At 33.5% G+C, this 15810-nt stretch overlaps 1 protein-coding gene and 1 long non-coding RNA gene across 3 annotated transcripts; one reads left to right on the forward strand and one right to left on the reverse strand.

Moving 5' to 3' along the window:
• Positions 1-1350: 1350 nt before the first annotated feature.
• On the reverse strand, positions 1351-11562 carry LOC124181260 (transmembrane protein 184B). Of its 2 annotated transcripts, none has more exons than XM_046567632.1 (6): positions 11108-11562; positions 8294-8503; positions 7226-7820; positions 6856-7097; positions 6619-6703; positions 1351-2693 (listed from the first exon to the last, which is right to left on the reverse strand). In XM_046567632.1, the coding sequence occupies exons 2-6, from the start codon at positions 8489-8491 to the stop codon at positions 2518-2520; spliced, it is 1296 nt and encodes a 431-aa protein (XP_046423588.1). In that variant the 5' UTR covers positions 8492-8503; positions 11108-11562; the 3' UTR covers positions 1351-2517. The 2 variants fall into 2 exon arrangements, with proteins under 2 accessions (XP_046423588.1, XP_046423589.1); XM_046567633.1 differs by lacking the exon at positions 1351-2693 and adding an exon at positions 4947-5447.
• Positions 11563-11864: 302 nt separating this feature from the next.
• LOC124181261 lies at positions 11865-15208 on the forward strand. Its single transcript, XR_006870424.1, has 2 exons — positions 11865-12176; positions 14766-15208. It is a non-coding gene; the product is annotated as an uncharacterized LOC124181261 (long non-coding RNA).
• Positions 15209-15810: the final 602 nt, after the last annotated feature.

Consider the following 15810-nt stretch of genomic DNA (forward strand, 5'->3'; position numbering starts at 1 on the left):
CTAAAGTAACTAAAAAATGCAAAAAACCGGATCTGAATATGTTAAGAAGTAAAAAAATTAGAAAAATTCAAGAAAATCGAGGTGGTAACGTGGGTTACCACTATGCTTCATAGGGTTAAAGGGTGTGCAATTTGTCTAAATTGATCCGTATGATATTGTGAATTTTTTTTCATATAGTAGGACCAATGAACACTAACAACTAAACACAAAAAGATAAAAATATATCCTGAGAATATGGCCGAAACACGTGTATTTCAAATGGGGAAATTCACCCCCCGGGGGTAGGGGTTAGAGGCTAGATAAAAATCTGAAAAAAAGAGGATATTTTTTTTTAATTATTTGGAGCCGATTTGGGGGGCGTCTGATTAAAAATGCGTCCGACCCCTAAATAAGGACTACCCTAATATATATATATATATATAATAGTCTATGTTAACAATACGTTATGTACATTTAGCCTTAAGATTTCAAGTTCTTGTTTTTTTTTTTTGCTTTTTTTTGCTTTCTCCTTAAACTTTAATTATGGACATCAAATGCGACGGTAATTCATTTTTTTTCTTCACCTTTGAAACAACAGATCATATATTAATTTACATAAAGTTATGTTTTATAATTCTACGCAAGGTAAAAAAAATAACAAAAATTACGTAAGAATATGTATAACTTGTTACATATTTTTATTATTCTTTGATCAATACAGAAAGAGCGGGAGAGAGAGAGAGAGAGAGAGCGCAAACTTTCGGCAACAAACTGTGAAAATATAATTAACTAAAAAACGTACTACATTGTACAATTGTTTCTATTCACAATTCATAAAATTAAATGCAATATGGAATAATCTCACTTTGAATGAATAACATGTTCACTTTCTTTTTCTTTGCGGTTCTTTATACTAAATGGGTGATAATGACAATGATAATAATAATAATAATAATATGCTGCAAGCAATAGAACAATTTTATAAATTTTTTTCGTTCCTTTACATCATGGAATTTTATTAAACTGCTTAATTTTAAGCTGAATACAGCTGTATAGATCTGTCTGTATTTACACCAGGACGCGGATAGTTTTATATTTATTTTATTTTTTCTTGACTGAAAATTAGTTTATTCTTATTTGTATGATTATATCGAAATTCAAGAAAATATGTTCAAAGAAAAAAATTTGATACTTCTTTAAGAACGGCGTCGCCTACTCAAATCAATCATTAATACTTTATACACGAGAAACGAACAGCATTACTATTTCTCTTCGTATTTTTTGAACATACACTTCTTCTACACGCAGTTATCAATACTTACTTACCCATATAATAAAAATATGTTCTCAAACGCGTAATTTTTCTATTTCTTTTTTTTTCTCGTCTCTTTTAATTGTAAAAAACCTTGTTCGTCAACGAGTATGCATGTATTAACAATTTGCTAATTTAAATGGACGTACTTTTTAAATATTTTTGGCAGCGAAATTTTTATTTATTTTTTCATCAAATCATTGTTCTTCGTAAATTACTTTCGGAATTTCGCGAAATATGAAGCTAGCAAAGAAAACAGAAGATAAAATGTAAAATTTAAACGAAACACTATGCGGCTTGAAATCTGTATTATTTTTTTCGTCCTTTTTCTCTTGTTATTTTTAGACTATATAAACCTACGTCGTCAAGTAATATAAATCTATTTAATTAAGTGCATGGGCATTATTAAAATAAATATTCTTCTATATATCATCATTATTCCTTAATATAATAACAAATATTCACTTCATTTACTTAGTTTTGGAACCATAATTACCTATTATAGTCGAATATATAGTATGCTTATACCATGTACAGACTCTTTTTTTTTTCATAAGAGCTTCTTTGCATTTTTTAAACGATTGATGTCATGACAACTCAATTTTTTTTCTCACGCTAGCCTTTCTTTCCTTTTTTCGTCTATAATCCGGACATAATTTAAAGAAAAAAAAAGTCTAATCTCTGTTCATATTTCACAAGAAATATGTTCGTACAACTACCGTGACGTGTGCAATGAAAATCACAATGTTTGAGTATAAAAAAGAATAACACAAATGACACAAACAAACAACAGAAAAAAATGTTTCCTTATAAATGAAATTTGTACACTTTGGTTGAAAAATTGAACACGAGTTCTTTGCGATTTTTTAATCAATTAATCAACTTCCTGAGAAAAGGAGAATTTACTTTGGGACAAATATTGATGTACACATACTTCATGACCATATTTATGTAGGTATGCTCTGTCTCATTATGATTAAAATTTTTTTTTTTTAAATACATTTATTGATTATTCAATTTTCAATTTGAATATCGATCAAACGCTCGTTTTCAACCGAGCCTTTTGGCATTTTATTTATAATTATTTCTCTTTCGGAACATTCTCGTTCACTTAATATCGTAAAATTTTCTTGCTCACTCGACTATTGCGCAATCATTACTCTACGCGTTAATTCTTAAAATGAAAATGGGTGATCGGTCCTTTTCTTTTTCTCTTCACTCTCTCTCTACTGAAATTCGTCGTCGCTACTCAGAAGCATCGTTTTCTCGTTATAATTTTGTGAAATAGTAGCAACTCGTTGATTAGAGGTGTTGCGACGTTGAGGTGGCGGCACAGGCATATTTTGAGGGTCGTCAGGGTCGTAACTTGATACGCGCATTCCTCGCTGACCTTTACTTCCTCCTATTTAAGTGTGGTCACAGGTATTAGAAAGTAAAAAAGGAAATATTAAACTGGATCGAACAATCAAGTTTAACTAATTGTAAGTGACAAATCTCATTATGTAATATTCAATACATGATGCTTGTCACAATTTAGAATTTTCAATCAGTTTGTCGACGCTGCTCGTTGAACTTTCAGTTTGAACTTTATCTTGACACATTTTCTTCATTGAATATGTACGTAATGAATATTTCAATTACATTCACATATAAATGTCAATATATAATACACAAATTGTTGAAACAATTCCTATATGCAACACATTAATAATATGTTTCAAATAGCAAGCACCAGTGTGTTAACATGCAGGGAAAAATAATGCTTGAGTATGAAGAAGACGAAGAAGAAAACGAAAATTTGTTAGTAATAAGTATCGTTCGGTTATTTTGTTACATTCTTGATATCGAATCTGTAAAAAAATTAATAGTTATAAATAGAGTTTCAAGAAACTCAAGAGAGATATGACCATTAATGAAATGATAATAAAAATATTATGTGAATAATAGTGAAGGAGGTAGCGTCGACAAGTAGAGAAATTATGTAAGTATAAAAATTTAACAAAAGATATATTCTTAAACAACTGAACTGGTGTTTTTGCTTGTACAATCCAATTGGAAAACCATAAATATTAGAATTTGATATTTTCGAAGCGAATGAAACTAATTCTTTTTGTTCGTCTCACAACAAAAGTAAATATGAAAGTTTTCTACATTTTTGTGATTCTTCGACAAATCGTAGATAATTATAAATAATTATACCAGATTCATGTTTATCAAGATTAAAATTTCATAGCAAAACAGTATTTATTGCTCATAAAATCGTGTAGGTTTTATTGCGATAACTTAAGCAGTAATTTTCGGAGCAAATTGTCAATTGTGAATTATTTTATTCTCGTTTCACTGTAAATATTTGAGAAAAAGAAAGACAAAACTGCGGTAGAAGAAAGATATTCAGTTTCATTCAGATTTTAAAAGGGTCTCGTTTTTCAGAGTTTCTTATTCTATCAGCTAACTCTACCTACATTTACGATGATCCTGTATCAAGTCGAGTATTAAGTGAAAAATAGTAATCATATCGATTGTTCCCCGCCGAATTAATTGTTACAACTAACGATTCGTATATTTTTCATAGTATGTGGAGAAAAAAAAAAGTATCAAGAAATACAGCAGTTTAATTATTTACCATAAAAAGTCAGTTTATTACAGATATTAATAGTGTATATATGTATATGTATATCTATCCATACGTATATTCATATTATGAAAGTTAGTTACACACAATCGTAATTTCTAAATAAGTACACTTCGATTAAACCTGGTACGGATAAATATTTTCTCCTGAGCTCAGTAAAGTTTTTCTTGTCTTTTTTTTTTTATGTTGTAATTTCTATTCAAGTCTTCACTAGTCGCGGTAACTTAGACGCCAAATTTGGTCGTAAAACGCGCGATGTGTAAATGTGAAAGTTATTTTGTCCCCCCCTTTACTTTTCAATATAAATGTATTTCATTATCAATTAGGATCAGCAGGTCACATAATAGTAGTAATAACAATATTAATAATAATAATAATAATAATAATAATGAAGCTTCTATACATAGTATTATCTTACTAGACAGGACTAAACGTTAAACGGAGTTACTTTTAAATTTGAATATCATTTTCATTGAAGTTTACTGCCGGCTAATCAACTACAACCCGGAGCCTACTAATCTATTTACAAAACGTTGTACAAAAAGAAGATAAATGCAAAAAGAAAAAAGAAAAAAAAGAGGAATTAGGAAAAAGAGAAAACCGTATAAATCGTACTATGTAAACACAACCATTATCAAATGCACACGATATCTTTCATATTTAAACTGGATAAACTACTTTTTTTTCTTTCAATGAATTGTAAATCAGAAAAAGAATCTCGACGATATTCGCTATGTAACAAATTCATACAAAATTTTGACTGTATTGAAATATTGACTACAATAAATTTTAAGAGGGTAATATTTAATTGCAGATAAAGTGAGGATAATCTCTGAAAAACACTCGTGTTACATAATTTGAAAAGCTATTTCGCGATAAGAAGTAATAAATTATTATTAATCCTTAAATTGTAGTGGACTAATTTTTCTATATTCCTTCAAGACTGTTCTCTGAGTCGTAATTCTTAATCCAAAACTTTACAAGGAGACTTAATATGGTATCATAAATTCAGTTGTATTTTTGTCTTTTTTAGTTTGTTATAAACTTATCACTATCATATATCATGCATGTTGCGCAATGCACATGCTGCGTATACATAAATACGTAATACATATACCTAGAAGTAAGTTTTTCTAATAATTTTGTATTATTCTCATTCGTCAACTCACATCTTACTTTTTTTTTTCATGTCATGCAGGTATAAATGATATTATGATCAAAAATTTATCGTTATGAATTTAATGAATATCATTTTCGTTGAAAAGTTCGATATTGGGAGCGTAGTTCGTATATATGAACATTGCTACATGTATTTATATAACATAATGCGGAAATCATTCTATGGCGTCATATCTGAACACAAATTTTTATTACTGTAGTCTTTCTCTTTTAATTTATTTTCAATTTTTCGTTTGTATTTTTTGCAATATGTATAATATTAGTAAGTTTAAATTAAAAATTACAGATGCCACAGTCGCGCGTCACACGCTCACAGCTTTTCGTACGGCAAGTGGGTAATAACCTCTGAAAAGCAAAGAAAACGTTTTCAAATAACGTTTCAGATTTTTCTTTAGCCAGCTTAAAAAGTTACGGCTTTAACTTTTGGAAATCACATTTACTGCGTTGTTCACTACAACCATGAAATACTTATAATCCAATTATAATCCAATTACTCGACATGATCAAATTTTTGAGTCGTAAAAAATTATTTACATACGTGTGTGGCGAGCTGTGTTTAAACCACTACCTTAAGAAAAAAGAAAAATAAAATAAAACACTGAGAAATTGAAGAGAAACCAAAAAACGAAAACTCCTACGACTTAGCAAATGTCGGTGTATATGTAAATAACTGTATAGAGTGTAGGTTGGTATTTACAAAAGCCAAAGCCAGCAAGCAGGATTGGTATATGTATATATATATATATATATATATATATATATATATATATATATATATATATATATATATATATATATATATATATGTATATATATATATATATGTATGTCCTTTAAAATTTAAATAAATAATGGAGAAGGAATCAACAAAACTTTTGTGGAATTTATGCAGCTTAAGCGTTTAGAACTTCTATTTGTACCTGGAATTCAATAAAAAAAACAAACATAAGTATTAGGGTGTTTCGTCTTTTCTTGAAACACCCTAATAAGTATATGTCGTTACTTGTTTGGAAATAAATCATTGAATCAAGTCTGTTTACCGCGAATCATTTACCAAATTTAGAGGTGTTTTCATAAAATACTCGAGCTGTGTTCATCCCTCGTAAAAACGATATAAATAAATAATGTGATTCTTGCAGGGAAGGAAATATTTCGAACAATATAACATCATATTATATTCAACCGATCCCAATTGTGTTAACGGATAGGCTAACTAGACATACATTTTAAAATTATAATCAAACTACTCATGCTCATGTAGAAATTGAAGCATTGGGTGAAATTTTTCGTATTGCTATCCCAGTATTTCAATTTTTAAACACAATTCCAACATTGTTAGAGCATTAGCAAAAAGAAATATGTACACGTATTAATCGTGCAGGAAATAGGAGAAAACAAAAAAGAAAATGTAAAAATTATCACGCAATGTCAAAATTCTTGATGCGTAACATGCTTCATCACTTTTTCTTCTTTTTTTTTATTCAATCACGTGTTTGAATCTTACTGAAAAACTCACCCGAACTGTACTGCGTGTACTGTTGGTATTGAGGATGAAAATTGTGTATCGCGTCGGTCATAATATCCTTGGGATTCATTGTCTCCTGTAACAAGGAATAGCAAATTGGTGTGAATTTTTAAGAACTTAAATGGCATAATGTTGATTTTAATGTTACGTGTACCGTGTATTGAATAATGGACAAAACCACAGGTTTTGTTTTCTTGCAAAGAATAAACGAAGCAAATAATGGCTCACTTTTAAACTGCTACTGATGCTCTGCATGGTAACACTCCTGCCTCTCGAATCAGTTACGCATCCAGCTGAGTAAACTTGATATGGAAATGCGTAGCGAAGCGCAATAGCGGCGAACAACATCTCTATGCAGATCAAGAAATTTTGATAACCAGCCGATACTGTACCAGCGCTGGTCGCCAGTCCGACGCTATTGATGGCAGATGAAATGACATTTGCCTTTTCGAGAACAGCCAGCAGCACACCTGAGAATTCGAAGTAACATGACAGAGAAGAAAAGAAAACAAAAGGTATTTACATCCAGTTGGAATCAAGTGCTACTGTTGTTTTGAAAAATTGAGATAGGTATGTCGAAAGTGTTTAGGTGCGTTACCTTGCCAGAATGATAAGAAGATGACGCTTTTGACGGTGCAAAACTTGAGCACGGGTTCGAAAGGCGTGAGTAAATCTCTTGTAGCGAAATAAAATAGAAACAGTCCGTAAAGGGCGAGGGAAACGCTAATGTTGTATATTATTGTGATGTATATGTAACCACCGTCGGGCGACCAATCACCATCTCGATAATGCCCGAAGGCTTGCAGGAATATTATGACAAATGCCATGACGGGTTTGACAAGGCAGAACTGGAGGGTGGCTTGCTTGCAGAATCTTAGAAAACCGATGGTGTAAGTTTTACCGACTAGGCAGCAAGTTCCGTAGAGACAATTTGACCGTATCGGTTTCCCCCTTATTTCGGACATGATGTTACCCTCTCCACCCAAATACTCGTAGCACAGCGACAAGAAATTGTATATTACAAATGCCTCGTAACAGTCCCGTACGGTGAAAAAATACACGTAGTAACTCTCGCTATTGAAGAATAACAACGATATCCAAGAATACGTTGCATATATCGGTACTATGAACAAAATCCTCACTATCCATCTCTGCTCAGTCGGATTTGTATACCATCTCAAATGCTGGTATATCTGAAAAGAGGTAAAAGAAAATAGTAATAGTAAATGTCAAACGAAATTCATACTTTCAATATGAAATTCCATACGGCTTGATACAGCCAAGAGATATGCATAATATTGAAAGTTTTAGATGAGCCAGAGATTTTTATATCTAGTCATTACTCCCTTTTACTTTCACTGCTCGTTGACCTTATTCCCACAGACTCCACTCTAGCTCACCAACATTTACATGGTTCACCGATTTTATTTTTTTTTCTAACAGACAATTTATCACCTTCAAAGAACAGATTTCAACAATTTCTTCACAAACGTTTATGGGGGTAAAAATTGAAATATTTTTTGTCTGGATACTGTGGCTAAGAAATGATAATATGAACATTGCGTATGAAAATTAACCATGAAGCAAACTGTTTCATTTCTCTAACAGTGTAAGTAGCGAAACCTTGTTTCTTTGTGCAGATTATCTATAAAACTAAGAATCTCACTTGTTGGCAAGTTAGGAACAACGCGGCCCAAACAAAAACACCGGCAATACCCTGGGCTGCTTTGGTTTGTAGAAAAATTGGTGTTCCTGTTAAATTTGGGTCGCTACTCGGATCTGCGGCTCTGCTCATTGTGTCGTTGATGGCTCCTGATACAGTGGATGCCAGTGTTGAGGAAGCCTCCAAGACTGAGGTAGCCATGCCTCGTTATCCCTGAACGAAAAAAAAAAAAGTAAGAACAAATTCTATCATTGTCATAAAGAAGTTACATCATTTGTTCTAATCTTTCCAAGGCATATACACAAACGTATCTCTTATTTTATCGGTCGATGCAAACTCTTCTAAATTTCCGTACTGACAATAATTGCATCTTCACCTTCTTGCATCATTCTGGCAAAGCTGATGCTAGCAGCCAGAATTAGCAGCCAAGCGTTCGAATGTTGGTTTCAATAAGGTAGTAAAGTAACATGTTGAAGTTAGTAACGTTATGGTAACGATTTGTGCTAAGGAAAAGACGTTACTTTGTGATTTTAGAATTATTTGAAATTCAGTAAACCGTAATGAAACATGACTTACTCATATTTCTAAATCTTTGTTCCTTTAAAATCACTGTAAAAATAAGAAATTATTGATATTTTTTGCCTAATGGTTCGTCAAGATAACGTTACTGACTTCAATCTTGTAGTGAAGTCGGAAAATCAAAACTTTGTGAAATACCTTCAACCCTCAATACTCTTATAGATTTATGAGGATAAAACTGAACTGGATTTTTTTATTTCCAAAAAGGTTAACACGTTTGGCTGCTAACTCTAGCTGCTAGCTTCAGCTTCATTCATTCTGACGAATGCTCTTACAGATTGAATGGAATGCCGTTTTCTTTTCTTTTGTTTTTTCAATTTTATTTCAATTTAGTAAGTCTCAGTTACAAACGACTTGAACAATTCCACAAGAAGTTTGACAGTATCCCCTGAATCGCTTAGAGTACACAGTTTTTTCTATCTTGATCGGTTTCAACGAAAATGAACGTTACCTGGCTACAGAACAAGTTATGAAAAAAGCAAATGAAGGATATTACAGAAATGCGCAAAAAAACTTTCGACTTTTAACTATCATTGCGTCAGCTCAGAAATCAGGTTTTGTCAAGTCTGGTAACTTTTGTTCTTACCTAGTCCCGTGGCTTATACAGTCAATAAAAGAAAAAACATGAATATCATGACGTGTTGCAGTCGAACAATCTATGATAAGATACGGATCCTGTGTGTGTCTTTACACCCCAGCTGTTAATTGTTGAGACAAGAATGCAACACGTATATATACCTATACACTTATAATATCGTAAATAGATAAACACTAAGCTTAGCAGCAATAAGAAAGCTAAGATGGAGAATCAGAGTTTATTGATTTTAGTCTCAATCCTTCAGCTGTTCGTGAAACAAGGGAAACAAATATTTTTATAAAGTTATCAAAATTATTTTTGAGCCTAAAAGAAATAAAGATTTGGGAGTAGACGAATATCAAACAAGTTATTCAGAGATCCGGTCAGCCTTGAGAAATCATGGAGATCGTAGAATTAGTAGTTGTACAGAAAACTTTTCAGCAAATATAAGATTATATATTATGTGTAAATATATGGAATCGAGATCAAAAAAAGTAGATCCAGGGGTTGTCAAATCAAGCGAATGATCTCTAAATATGTGCTGATCAATTAGGTGCTAATCAATGTAATACAGTTTCATTAATTGCCAACTGCCTCTTGTTAGCGTTTGTCGAGTATCATTGACTCACAAATTTAAATAGAAATGTGTGTTGTGTGGTATAGATAGGCATATTTGTAGAAAGTATATATTACATGTGGTTACGTCAAAACTGTATGAAATAGCTGTTGGCCTGCGGAGAGAAACTGTTGCGTATATTATGTTTGTACGGAAATTTTTCGACGTCATTATTATTCAATTATCATCATTGTTGGAGGTATTGTTTCTTCTTCTCTCCCTCTCTTCTTTAAATGTGATCTCGCGAGCGTCGAGCCAATATGACGTGATTTTTAGAGTGATTCATAATCAAGATGAACGGGGTAAATTATAGTTACTGAACGATCGCGATCGGTAAATATATTTTTTTTAATCAAACAAGCGTGCGTTAATTATCGTAAGAATGATAAATTTTAGGTCAAAACCTATAGCGTCAACAATTTGCAAGCGGCATTATTATAATTAAAAATTATAATTCAACGAAATTGTGTGCTTTTGAGGAAATAATTAATGTAGAAGGTACAGTAGCGACACGGTTTGTCCGTTGTTTCCGAATACACACGTAGATATGTGGGTAAAAATCAAGGTTATGAGATTGGTGGACGGAGATAGGGGCACAATACTTTTATACGTACACTGGCGCGTGTTAGTGCAGAGCATGCACGTATATCGCGAATTGGAAAGGTAAATATCCCATTGGCATTAAATCGGCCGAATAAATGACGAAAACGGCCATATGCACCATGCGATGCCAAAATCGGGGATAATGTTCGCAACCCCGTAAGATGAAAATCAATATCCATAACAATAACAGCACAATTTATAGCTGCTAACCTGCGGGCAATTGTCGGTCGCAATACGGATATGCAGATATTTCCATATTTACAGCTCAAAACTCAACGTCTGTGATTTACATGATTTTGTTTTTTCTTACTACTTCGACGTCGTTCTTTTATTCCAACGAACCCAACGGTCAACGGAACATAATTTATGCGGAACGGGAAAAGAGAAGTGTTATCGAACGACAAATTTGTGAGCAACCAAAGTGGACGAGGTAAATACCCACCGCGAACAAGACGTCACCTCGGCAATATTCCTGGAATTGAAGAGTACGCGTAGCCGTCTTGTCAGCCAGTCTCGTAATAGAAGATGGGCTGAATTTCTTCGCGTAAAGAGTTCAAGGAGCCTGCCAGTCGCTTCGGAGGAACGTTGAATGTTATAGATTTACTGAGTTTTCCCACCGATCGATCGATCCTCACTTATTTTCACGTCAATATCACCGAGATACACTTTTACGCGACATTATTAAGCAGCTGTCGAACACCTCGACCGTGGTGCGTCGTATGGTATGGAACTGTGGATTTATTTACGGTATATAAAAAACAGGATGTGTGTGTATGCGTGTGGATGTCGGAGGTTGTCAGACGACGTATACGGTACACTCCTACCCGGACTTGAGCACCATCTCTTTCTCTCTTCGCTCCTTTCACTGTGTAGACGTATGTATGGTTATGTTGGTAGCGTGCGTGTGCGTGACCTCGATGTTGGCGCGCCTGCGTGTTGTGTAAATTATACGCTGTTGTCCTTTACGCGTTTTATCCGATCTGTTTTGTACGATATGTGTATACTTCGCACAATTTCACTCTCAAAATTTCATTACTTAACGTCTCATGATTTTTTCACGTAATTTTCGCCACGATTCCATGCTTTCTTAACTTTTCATGTGCCTCGCTACGCGCCAGCAATGAATGAATCGATTCAATTTCGTGCGTTACTGTTTGTTATATTGCCTAAACTGTCGTCACAGTCGGTCACGAGACGGCGCATGCGGTGTTGAGTCAATGTGTTTTGTCCTGCAGCCCCACTGATATGCAGTCCCGTCGTCATCGACTTTCGGAATCGTCGGCAATAATAAAAACTGCAGCTTTTCGAACAGATGGGAAACGTCGACTGAAGACTATAAAAACAGTTACCCTTCTGGGCTTTGGTGTGACAACCGAAATTCGTCGCGTGCTTGCGTCCTCTGCGGTGTTCCAGCGACAGAGATGAGAACTTATTGCAGAGCATCAGAGGGTTACCGATCATGATATGATGTCGGTTGCAATCACCTTCCGAGTAACACAGTCGTCGTAATGGTAAGCCCAAGTCAATATTTAGCTTGTGCGTACCTACCGACTCATAACGTTACCGAATCGTCAGCGATTCAAGAAATTAATAAGGAGAATCAATTTCTTCCAAAATTCGTAGCAAAAACGTGATTTAATTAAAGTATAGGTACTCGGGAAAAATATGTATACATGGATGATAAATAATGATAGATCAGATGTCATAATGATGCAGAGACCAGAAAGTATATATGTATATGCGGTCCGTGTATGATATTAATATAGGTATGTGATCCATACGTGATGCATACTATAAATTTCATAATTTTCCAGGAGACAAACTAGATTATCTACAATAATACGTTAATACTAAGAAATTAGAACAATTATTCATTTCGAAATGGGATTCTTTTCGACACGCGCTCGATCTATTCCACAACATTAATATTCGTAATTATTCCAACAACTTTTCTTTTGCTCTCTCGATCTTGACTGTTCGTAGGCATAGAATCGAAACACTGTTTCAGCTAGTCGCAATTGAAGTATCTACGTTGGGTAGAGAAGCAATGTTGTTTTTCGAAAAGTGTTCGTATGTAAAAAAAATTCAGAGTAACTGTAACACATCACGGATGCGCTAATTTTGATGGAGATGCAATGGGATGCTACGTATACGAGACAAAATTGCATGCAGTGTCCTGATTTAGCGGCCTAGAAAGGTGATTGTCGGCGATTTTTTCTTTTTTTTGATAGGGAGAGAGAACGAAGGTTCTTAAAACTTCGAGTGTATTTTAACACGCATTTGAAAGGTATGAAGCAAAAATTGTTATCATCCAACTGTCCCAGAACGGCAGCGTTATTAGCTAACCCGTTAACTGAAGAATATATCTTTAGTCAACGGCTGACCATCGAAGGGCCTCGCTGCTTGAGCCTGGATCGTCAGGAAAGATAGAGTGCATATTTCTTGTCTGAAATGTAGAAACTAAAATTATTTTTAATTCCCACGTTATTTTATTATCGATGTACCAAAACAACCAACAAACCGTGATATATTAATTGTCAAGCTCGAACCAACAAAGTAACGATTTTTACAAAGAAAATTCTGAATGAAGATGAATGTGATTTAACAGTTTTTTCTGAGTTTTTTAGTTCATCGATGATAAAAATATATGTCGATTAAAAGTAATTTTAGTTTTCACATTTCAAAAAAGAATTACGCACTCCATCTTTTCTGCCAATTCGAGATTCCAACGGCGCGCTTCAATGGTCAGCTAATAACTTCACCGTTTGCGACAATTGATAATAAAAAATTCTTCTTGTACTGTCTAAATGTAAGTTAAAATACACACGAAATTTTGAGAAGCTACGTTGGTTATCTTCCGATCCAAAAAAAAAATTTGCCAAAAGTCAATTAGGGAGGGAGATCATTTTTTTTTTCATTAATTATTGCACCGCCGGTTTTAAAAATAGAGGGCTAAAAATTGGACACGATACAGGAAAGGGTTCATACTAACCGACAATAAATTCTGGTAGCAGTTGCTCATGAATTTGTTCATCCGCTTTGCGGTCAACTCAGTGATAAAATACAGCACCGCGTATGGCGGCGGAGTGAGGGTGGCCATCTCGGCCGGCACGGGCTCGTGCTCAAACTGAATTCGCGCGTTAAAATTCCACGAACTTTGAATATCTCCCGAACTAATTAACATGTCGGGTCCTTTTTTTTTTTAAACCCGACTAACTTTTTCCGCTGATCAAGAATTTGTTATAAAAAATATTTTAAAAAATGATCTTCCGTTCGAAATTTGTTTATGTAAATTTTTTTTTTCTTCTTTTACAGTTACTTTATTTATTTTTTTATTTCATCTGAGTTAAATTATATTGACGTCATATGCTTTGATTACAGAACTCACAAAAAAAAAGATCTGCTAAAAATACATTGTTATTGCAGTACGCGTCTCTTCGTTTTGGAAAAAAATCGATAAAATAAGGGACATGATATAAAATAGGGACAAAATAAGGTCTGAAATAATTATGAAACGTTTTTATCAGTTACAATGGCTTATTTATTATGAGAATACGTTACAAATAATACCAGAATAAAACATAAAAACGTTAGAAAAAAATCAAACACATTCAGACAGGTTTTTTTCTTCATTTCACGAATGTTACAATATTTTTATATTTAATGTACTAAATAATAGCTACAGACATTTTTACTTAAATATTAACAATGTTTTCTTAAACATACAATTCTTTACAATCAATATTTACAAGTCTACGTATTCTACGCTGTTCGCTCGAGTGCTTTTTATTGGCACCTCTGATTTTTTAATTTTCCAGAAACGAAATTGTTCGTCTTTCTAAGACCTACAAAAAGTTATGCAACTTTTTTTCTGTACAATTAATAGTTTAGGAGATCCTAGTAGAAAACCTGTTTTTTAAAACTTTAAACGCGTGTAAAAAATTTAGAAACTCAAATCTTTGGTTGGAAAGTAGTAGGCGTTCATGTGGGCTATAATCGTTACCAGAATCCGCAGGTCTCATCCTTTCTGCACGCCGTGACATAAAACTGCCCTTTTTTCTACCCGTTTCCTGACTAATCGAGCTGATTGACATTTTTAGTTCGCGGTTTTGCGTCTCCTCACGGGGATGACCGAGCTGATCGACCTATGGGGGGCAATGTCAGTAGGCCTCTTCGTGGCGTCCCATGGAAATGCTCGGGAGCAATCGAGTAGCTAATAACTTACAACACAGGTACGTCATCAATATACTAAACAGTAAACACAAGTATAAGTTTCAAGTATTTACGTCACAGTCTATTGCATTATCTTTTATACCATACAATTCAATCGAATGAGGAACTAATAATAAGTATATATTATGAAATTCCTCTCAAAAAGCACAATTATAGATCTTTGTATGTATGTGACATGTTTACAAGTGTATGACACTACTTGTTTAAAGCCATGTAAGATGGTCCCGGCCGTCTATGAAGTGATATGAAAATACGTCATGTCTATTTTAGCGAGAAGAAAAATGCTAGAGAATGTAAATTCGAAAATTTTTGGTGATTTGAAAAATTAACGACGGACCAGGGATCGAAACTGTTGTTTTTATATAATGATTGTAACAAATATAATCATTTCGATAATTACGACAATTTTTCATGTCTCAAATTAATTCATTGTATTTAATTCTGCGAGACAATGTGGTCGAATCGATTTTAAGAAAATTATGTCACATTGAAAAGGCATATCCGTATTATTGGAATAAAATAATGACTGTGTCGATAAAGATATGGTGTTAGAAACGTAGAGAACAAAAAAAAAAAAAAAATTTCTGATAGTTTTCGATTTTGTTTATTTACTCCGCAATTATCGCGTTTCTAAATAAAATTTTTGCTACGGTGAAAACACGAAGATGCGGCTGTTTTCGGGCTGATCTCGATCGCTCGGTTAGAATGATTCAAGTTTAAGTTGGAAGAAAATTTAATGTTTAATTTCTTATTGTCGTCATTAATTTATTGTCGTCACCGATAAATCAAGGATTGGCCGCTTTAGGCGCTATTATCATGCTCGTTGTATTTCAATACAAGGGTGCAGGGAAGGGTAGAGATCTAGTAAGCTGGTTTGGATAATTATGTTTATGTTACGATAAGTTTAATTCG

The sequence above is a fragment of the Neodiprion fabricii genome, chromosome 4 (assembly GCF_021155785.1).
Source record: "Neodiprion fabricii isolate iyNeoFabr1 chromosome 4, iyNeoFabr1.1, whole genome shotgun sequence".
In the NCBI taxonomy this organism is placed as follows: Eukaryota; Metazoa; Arthropoda; class Insecta; order Hymenoptera; family Diprionidae; genus Neodiprion; species Neodiprion fabricii.

Bases quoted from the DNA above. Each gene is read 5' to 3' on its own strand.
- LOC124181260 (XM_046567632.1), bottom strand. From the start codon at position 8,491: ATGGCTACCTCAGTCTTGGAGGCTTCCTCAACACTGGCATCCACTGTA. The intron at 7,098-7,225 runs GTAACGCACCTA...TCGAATTCTCAG, and splicing joins CTTCTTATCATTCTGGCAAG to GTGTGCTGCTGGCTGTTCTC. The intron at 6,704-6,855 runs GTGAGCCATTAT...TCCTTGTTACAG, and splicing joins GCATCAGTAGCAGTTTAAAA to GAGACAATGAATCCCAAGGA.